At 39.7% G+C, this 9,505-nt stretch overlaps 1 protein-coding gene across 1 annotated transcript in view; it reads left to right on the top strand.

The window, feature by feature from the left end:
- The window catches only part of LOC120529410, a 105,301-nt gene extending 103,790 nt beyond the window's left edge, over window positions 1-1,511 (top strand). Inside the window, exon 9 of the mRNA XM_039753188.1 lies at window positions 879-1,511. Within this exon, the coding sequence (XP_039609122.1) occupies window positions 879-908 (30 nt within the window). The 3' untranslated portion in view covers window positions 909-1,511. The remainder of the gene's footprint in view (window positions 1-878) is intronic.
- Window positions 1,512-9,505: the final 7,994 nt, after the last annotated feature.

A 9,505-nucleotide genomic window follows, 5' to 3' on the forward strand; every position in this document is an offset into this window, starting at 1 on the left:
TAGTTTTTATCCAGAAAGCTCGCAAGCCCAGACACTCAGACTCCTCGCTCAGTCTCTCGAGCACCCCGATCAGAGCCTCTACTGACTGTATACGCATGTCTGTATATATTAAGTGACAGACTTAAATGGAATGATAAGTGGGTACTACTTAGTTTTTCTATGAAGAAATTGTAGTTTAAACCTTATTAACAATTTCAAACATAGACTAGTTGGTTTATGAATAATCTTCTGCACAATGAACAACAGATAAAAATGAGTTTTCTCCAAGGTTAGTGATCTAACAAAGCATGTACAAGAAGGTGGTTTGAATTAACAATGGATTGGTAATAATCTTCTGACATTGCTGTTCAATAAATTTGCACATTAACTTCAAGAGCAGGATATCTGTAACAAGTGTACATTAATAGTTGAACATTGTGAAACAAAGTTATTTATAAATAGAAACAAGCTTAAACTGAAACTGCTGCTTTTCCAGTTTTCTACAGATTCAGGAATTATATGAAATTTCATGTTAATTGTTTCTTATCTGGACATGTGAAAATTGTCATTCATGGTTGTGTCATTTTGTTAGTTTTCTTCCTCCTCCATGTATCTGTTCAATAGCTTGGCACTTTAAAAAAAGCACTGATGAATTTCAGTTTTTCTTTGTTTGAACATCAATTTCTCCCTAAATGATGGTTCATAAATGTCAAGGCGCCAGTGCTGTAGCTCAGTGTATTGCTTCTCAACTGCCACCATTATTTACAAATTTGTAAATTATATCCTGTTATTTATCCCCAAAGACAGGTTATTTTAAATTAGAAGCTATCCAATAGGGTTTTATTGTAGATAATATCTGTTTTCAATAACTAAATCAATATTTTATTATTTAACTGCAGCAAAAAAAACACATGAGATTCCAGGAGTAAGAAGAAGAAGCAAGACATTGGACATCAACAGCCAGCTGGGCTAATATAAATGATGGAAGCTTTTCTTTTTTGTTTCTGGAAGAAAACACACTCTACATTTACTCTGAATTGGACACAAATATGTTGAGTTTTTTATTAAGTTAAGCACAATTTCACACAAGCATATAAATGGATTAAAGGGAAAATAAACATGTAAAGAATGCCTGAATGTCGAGTTTTGTAAGAAATCCTTCTGCTTAGGGAATTTTTTGGGCTGGAGAAATGAATTGAAAGGGCATCAGTGGCCTATAAAAAGCTAATTATGAGTTCTGTATTCTCATAGCCTTTCTGTATAAATGACACATCTAAACTCCCTGGATCAGTAATCAGCACTTTAATAGCTGCTCTTTGTTTCCTATTTAATCATCACTGTCAAAGAAAACCTAACAAAGGATTTGAATGAATGTGAAATTTAATGCCACTTGTAAAACTTGTGATTACATAAAAAAGACAAGATGGAATATGTTGCATGTTTTTGTTATCCAACATTTGTGCTGTTGCAAGGTAAAGTAATAATTTAATCCTCTAATAATTTTATTTCTGCAGTAAATAGCAGCATTCAAACTTTGTTAAAAACTTTAAATCTGTTGTTCTTATTGGATAATATTGGTATTTGATTCCTATAATAAATATCAGCTAAAGGAACTTAATATATTTACCAATAAATATTTGTGATGTATAAAATAAAATTTCTCCTTTTGGTGCTATATATCAGTACTCAGGATATCTAACAACAGATTTTTCAAGGGAATGGCAAGTTTAAGACAAGCCAGAATGATATCACATTCAAGAGTGCGTAGTCGGGAGTGAATTAAAATACTCGGTGCTTACTTTGACGCACTCTACCCACCTGCAGTGTCACAGGTAACTAAACACTTCATCCTGAGTAGAAAACCTCAAACTTCTTCATAAACTTATCTGTCTTTACAAAAAAACACAGAAGTAGATGTTGAACCTGAGTGCAAATAAAATGATTAACAAGGGGATCAAACCAAACATTGTGTATTAAACAATTAATCTGTATTAATGACAAAGTCATTTAACTCTGTAAAGATATATAATTACATATTCACCATGTATTCATTCACCTTATATAAATTGGACTTAGATGCAACATAAAAAACAGAACAGTTAATCATGTCATTACCTGAAGTTTAAAAGGTGAAAACAATGGGACAAATAAATTGATAAATGCCATCAGATTGCAGATTAATAACGACTAATATTTTTGATTAAGTAGTCCATTCGATGAACAGCTCACTGACCAATACAGGCAAGCAGAGGACTCTGTTTATAATGGGATGTAAAAGATTCCTGTCTTGTGGTACATTCGGCTGCTTTGAGCAATAGAGTGAAAAACTCAAAACTTCTTTGACATAATCATAACTTTCTCTGCTTAATTTGTTTCAAGGTCTCAAGTTTAGATCCTATACCAGTAGCATCGGGTCCAAGCATGAAGTAACCCTGGATGGGGTGCCAGTCCGACTGACACTCACTTTAATGCTTGACCAATTTACAATCAGACATTAAACTAGCAATAACATATTCAGGATGAGTAAAGAAAATTGGAGTACCCAGAGGAAATTCCTTATAGAAATATGGAAAACAGGAACTATTGATATAGAATGTTATAAACATGGCTCAGCATTCAAAAGTAGAACACTGAATTACTCACTATAATCTACTACTTTAAATAAATTATATCTCTTACATATAAGATTATATGGAAACATTACATCATTTATGTGTGTATCTGTCTATCTATCTATATATACTAATAAAAGGCAAAGCCCTCACTGACTCACTCACTCATCACTAATTCTCCAACTTCCCGTGTAGGTAGAAGGCTGACATTTGGCAGGCTCATTCCTTACAGCTTCCTTACAAAAGCTGGGCAGGTTTCATTTCGAAATTCCGTGTAATGGTCATAACTGGAACCCATTTTTCTCCATATACTGTAATGGAGTTGAGCTCAATGGCCTTGGGGAGCAGAGTTTCATGTGACATCATCACGCCGCCCACGTAATCACGTGAACTGACTGTCAACGCAGTGCATAGAAAACCAGGAACACCTCCAAAGAGCGCTGAAGAAAACATGCATTATACAATTGAGAAGGCAGTGAAACAATAAGAAGCGAGCGAGTGACACATACAAGCATATTCATGAGTGCAGCTACTTCGGAAACAAAGCACGGTGTAAACCTAAAGTTTAAATTAAGTTCATAGACAGGCTGCCGCTGGTGTTTGTCATGCCCACGGCTAATACGGGATACAAGTTTAATGCAGGGTATAAACGAGAGTTTTGATCACTTTGTAACTAAGTTAAAATTGCTGGTGAGGGCTGTGCTTATGCAAATTCAGAGAGACTGTGTTTGTGGGGGGATTGACAGTTAAGGCGGGTGGGGGAGTCACGTCATCATCTCCCCTCCCATTCACCTCATTTTGCTCTGAGTTGAGTTTCGCAGCTAATGCAGTCTTGCGGAAGCAACTTTGTGACGCTGCCACCAAATACTCACAGAAAAAATCCACAAGTTAATACACACGCTGTCTCTAGAGTTTCTCCACACTCTGAATCCTCCAGGCACTACTTACAAAAGGTTACATTGACAATAATGTTACGTTATTTTTAAAATGTTTCCTTTTCTTAGCACAAGCACAGCTGAGAAGCTTCGATGCATGTGCTCCATAACGCATTACAAAATAACGCATTTAATCACACTTTGCATTCCAAGCAAAGGGGAACTTCTGTCAATGCATGATTTCCTGGTACACCGATTACATTGATGCACACATCAAAGCTACAAAAATGTAAGAGTCGGAAGAAAGCGCGTTGCTAGGACTGATTGGAGGAAAATTTCTTTTCAAAAGACTACCCGACGGAAGCCTTGATAAAACCGTGGTTTTGTGCAAACTTTGCAAAAAGGAGTTGACATACCACCCAAGCACTTCAACCTTACAGTACCATCTAAATGCAAAACATGTTACAGCGAACACGGAAACTGTGTATGCTGTTAGCACTAGCAGTAGGAGTTTGAGTACCAACAAAACGTGTCGGCAGCCCAAACCTGATAAAATGACTGGCTTCAGGACCAAAATTAGTAAGTCAACATCGGTCAAACACATACAAGCATATTCATGAGTGCAGCTACTTCGAAAACAAAGCACGGTGTAAACCTAAAGTTTAAATTAAGTTCATAGACAGGCTGCCGCTGCCATTTGTCATGCCCACGGCTAATGCGGGATACAAGTTTAATGAGAGGACGCAGGATATAAACGAGAGTTTTGATCACTTTGTAACTAAGTTAAAATTGCTGGTGAAGGACTGTGCTTATGCAAATTCCGAGAGACTGTGTTTGTTGGGGGGATTGACAGTTGAGGCGGGTGGGGGAGTCCCTCCCATTCACCTCATTTCGCTCTGAGCTGAGCTCCGCAGCTAACGCGGTCTTGCGGAAGCAACTTTGTCATGCTGCCATGTTTCCTTTTCTTTTTCATTACTTCTTTAACACACTACTTCTCCGCTGCGAAGAGCGGGTATTTTGATAGTATATATATATATATATTTATACATCTACTTTATATATCTATCTATGTCTCTCTCTCTCTATATATTATATATATATATATATATATATATATATATATATATATATATATATATATATATATATATATATATATACACAGTAGAACCTGAGTTTGCGATTAACTTGGTTTACGAGAATTTTTTGCAAGACGAGCTAAAATCTATACTAATAAAAGGCAAAGCCCTCACTGACTGACTCTCTCACTCACTGACTGACTCACTCATCACTAATTCTCCAACTTCCCGTGAAGGTAGAAGGCTGAAATTTGGCAGGCTCATTCCTTACAGCTTACTTACAGGTTTCATTCTACGAGTAATGGTCATAACTGGCACTCTATTTTTACCCATATACTATACTGAAATGTTCTGCAGCTCGATGGCCATGGGGGGCGGAGTTGCGTGTCACATCATCACGCCTCCCACGTAATCACGTGAACTGACTGTGAATGCAGTATGTAGAAAACAAGGAAGAGCTCCAAAGAGCTGAAGAAAAAACGCATACAAGCATATTCATAAGTGCAGCTACTGCGGAAACAAAGCACGGTGTAAACCATAAGTTTAAATTATCGATAATATCTATAATCGTAATAAATGAACAAAAAATAGCGTAGAAGCCGCGGATTAAATAAAGGAAATGGGTACCTGAACAGTAAAGTATGTCTCAAATAGCTACACAATAACTATCCATCCATCCATTTCCCAACCCGCTGAATTCAAACACAGGGTCATGGGGGTCTGCTGGAGCCAATCCCAGCCAACACAGGGCAGGAACCAATCCTAGGCAGGGTGCCAACCCACCGCAGGACACACATAAACACACCCACACACCAAGCACACACTAGGGACAATTTAGAATCGCCAAACCACCTAAAATGCATGTCTTTGGACTGTGGGAGGAAACCAGAGCGCCCCAAGGAAACCCACGCAGACACGGGAAGAACATGCAAACTCCACGCAGGGAGGACCCGGGAAGCAAACCCAGGTCTCCTAACTGCGAGGCAGCAGCGCTACCACTGCGCCACCGTGCCGCTCCACAATAACTATAACAATCGTAATAAACGAACAATAAAACAGTACAGAACAAAGAGAAAGGATGGCCTTATATGGCGTTCGTTTATAAAGCAGCGGAGAAGCTGTGTGAAGGCAGCTACACAAAAAAACAGCAGAGCGCCACACTCTGAATGTATTCCTCGCATCACCGTTATACCCTCTGATCTCCCATTTCAATTCAAATGCCTCCAATTTCCAGTAAGGCTCTGCTTCGCGATGACAATTAATAAGTCTCAGGGACAGTCCCTACAAAAGGTTGCCATTGATTTGAGGCAACATTGCTTTTCTCCTGGACAACTATACGTTGCATTCTCAAGAGTAAGCTCAGAGCTTGGTCATATTACAACGGAGTGCTGAACTGACAACGTGGTATACAAAGAGATCCTTAACAGATAGTTATTGGTATATTTTCCCTCAGTTTAAAAAGGTTTCCTTTTCTTCTTAATAAAAATTTAAAAGCAGTACATTGTCGCTGCAAAGCGCAGGGATTTTGATATATACAGTATATATATATATATATATATATATACTGCTCAAAAGAATTAAAGGAACACTTTTTAATCAGAGTATAGCATAAAGTCAATGAAACGTATGGGATATTAATCTGGTCAGTTAAGTAGCAGAGGGGGTTGTTAATCAGTTTCAGCTGCTGTGGTGTTAATGAAATTAACAACAGATGCACTAGAGGGGCAACAATGAGATTACCCCCAAAACAGGAATGGTTTAACAGGTGGAGGCCACTGACATTTTCCTCCTCATCTTTTCTGACTGTTTCTTCACTAGTTTTGCATTTGGCTACAGTCAGTGTCACTACTGGTAGCATGAGGCGATACCTGGACCCTACAGAGGTTGCACAGGTAGTCCAACTTCTCCAGGATGGCACATCAATACGTGTCATTGCCAGAAGGTTTGCTGTGTCTCCCCGCACAGTCTCAAGGGCATGGAGGAGATTCTAGGAGACAAACAGTTACTCTAGGAGAGCTGGAGAGGGCCATAGAAGGTCCATAACCCATCAGCAGGACCAATATCTGCTCCTTTGGGCAAGAAGGAACAGGATGAGCACTGCCAGAGCCCTACAAAATGACCTCCAGCAGGCCACTGGTGTGAATGTCTCTGACCAAACAAACAGAAAGACTTCATGAGGGTGACCCAAGGGCCCCATGTCCTCTAATGGGCCCTGAGCTCACTGCCCAGCAGCATGCAGCTCGATTGGCATTCACCATTGAATACCAGAATTGGCAGATGCACCACTGGTGCCCTGTGCTTTTTACAGATGAGAGCAGGTTCACCCTGAGCACGTGACAGAAGTGAAAGGGTCTGGAGAAGCCATGGAGAACATTATGCTGCCTGTAACATCATTCAGCATGAGCAGTTTGGTGGTGGGTTAATGATTGTCTGGGGAGGCATATCCATGGAGGGTCACACAGACCGCTACAGGCTTGACAAAGGCACCTTGGCTGCCATTAGGTATCAGGATGAAATCCTTGGACCCATTGTCAGACCCTATGCTGGTACAGTGGCTCCTGGTGCACGATAATTCCTGGCCTCATGTGGTGAGAGTATGCAGGCAGTTCCTGGAGGATGAGGGAATTGATACCATTGACTGGCCACCACACTTTCCTGACCTAAATCCAATAGAACACCTCTGGGACATTATGTTTTGGTCCATCCAATGCCACCAGGTTGCACCTCAGACTGTCCAGGAGCTCAGTGATGCCCTGGTCCAGATCTGGGAGGAGATCCCCCACAACACCATCTGTCATCTCATTAGAAGCATGCACCGCTGTTGTCAGGCATGTATACAAGAACACAGGGGCCATACAAAGTGCTCTATACAATTTGAGTTGCTGCAATTAAATTTTGGCAAAATGGACTAGCCTGCCACATAATTTTTTCACTCTGATTTTTGGAGCGTCTTTGAATTCAGGGCTCTGTAGGTTGATCATTTTCATTTCCATCAAACGATGTGACATCCTTTCGTTCCTAACACATTACTCAGTCTATATCAGTATAGATATCCAGGAGGATTTCTTTTTCACATTGAGATCTGATGTGTTTTCAAAGTGTTCCTTTAATTTTTTTGAGCAGTTTATATATATATATATATATATATATAATAATATATATATACTGTATATTATATATATCTATAATAATAAAAGGCAAAGCCCTCACTGACTGACTGACTGACTCACTCACTCACTCATCACTAATTCTCCAACTTCCCGTGTAGGTAGAAGGCTGAAATTTGGCAGGCTTATTCCTTACAGCTTACTTAGAAAAGTTAAGCAGGTTTCATTTCGAAATTCTACGTAATGGTCATAACGGTCGACAACGTGCGCCATGTTGAACTTTCTTATTTATGGCCCCATCTTCACGAAATTTGGTAGGTGGCTTCCCTGCACTAACCGAAACTGATGTACATACAGTGGTGTGAAAAAACTATTTGCCCCCTTCCTGATTTCTTATTCTTTTGCATGTTTGTCACACAAAATGTTTCTGATCATCAAACACATTTAACCATTAGTCAAATATAACACAAGTAAACACAAAATGCAGTTTTAAATGATGGTTTTATTATTTAGGGAGAAAAAAATCCAAACCTACATGGCCCTGTGTGAAAAGTAATTGCCCCCTGAACCTAATAACTGGTTGGGCCACCCTTAGCAGCAATAACTGCAATCAAGCGTTTGCAATAACTTGCAATGAGTCTTTTAAAGCACTCTGGAGGAATTTTGGCCCACTCATCTTTGCAGAATTGTTGTAATTCAGCTTTATTTGAGGGTTTTCTAGCATGAACCGCCTTTTTAAGGTCATGCCATAGCATCTCAATTGGATTCAGGTCAGGACTTTGACTAGGCCACTCCAAAGTCTTCATTTTGTTTTTCTTCAGCCATTCAGAGGTGGATTTGCTGGTGTGTTTTGGGTCATTGTCCTGTTGCAGCACCCAAGATCGTTTCAGTTTGAGTTGATGAACAGATGGCCGGACATTCTCCTTCAGGATTTTTTGGTAGACAGTAGAATTCATGGTTCCGTCTATCACAGCAAGCCTTCCAGGTCCTGAAGCAGCAAAACAACCCCAGACCATCACACTACCACCACAATATTTTACTGTTGTTATGATGTTCTTTTTCTGAAATGCCGTGTTCCTTTTACGCCAGATGTAACGGGACATTTCCCTTCCAAAAAGTTCAACTTTTGTCTCATCAGTTCACAAGGTATTTTCTCAAAAGTCTTGGCAATCATTGAGATGTTTCTTAGCAAAATTGAGACGAGCCCTAATGTTCTTTTTGCTTAACAGTGGTTTGCGTCTTGGAAATCTGCCATGCAGGCCGTTTTTGCCCAGTCTCTTTCTTATGGTGGAATTGTGAACACTGACCTTAATTGAGGCAAGTGAGGCCTGCAGTTCTTTAGACGTTGTCCTGGGGTCTTTTGTGACCTCTCGGATGAGTCGTCTCTGCACTCTTGGGATAATTTTGGTCGGCCGGCCACTCCTGGGAAGGTTCACCACTGTTCCATGTTTTTGCCATTTGTGGATAATGGCTCTCACTGTGGTTCGCTGGAGTCCCAAAGCTTTAGAAATGGCTTTATAACCTTTACTAGACTGATAGATCTCAATTACTTCTGTTCTCATTTGTTCCTGAATTTCTTTGGATCTTGGCATGATGTCTAGCTTTTGAGGTGCTTTTGGTCTACTTCTCTGTGTCAGGCAGCTCCTATTTAAGTGATTTCTTGACTGAAACAGGTGTGGCAGAAATCAGGCTTGGGGGTGGCTACGGAAATTGAACTCAGGTGTGATACACCACAGTTAGGTTATTTTTTAACAAGGGGGCAATTACTTTTTCACACAGGGCCGTGTAGGTTTGGATTTTTTTTCTCCCTAAATAATAAAAACCATCATTTAAAAACTGCATTTTGTGTTTAC

The sequence above is a fragment of the Polypterus senegalus genome, chromosome 5, assembly GCF_016835505.1.
Source record: "Polypterus senegalus isolate Bchr_013 chromosome 5, ASM1683550v1, whole genome shotgun sequence".
NCBI lineage: Eukaryota > Metazoa > Chordata > Cladistia > Polypteriformes > Polypteridae > Polypterus > Polypterus senegalus.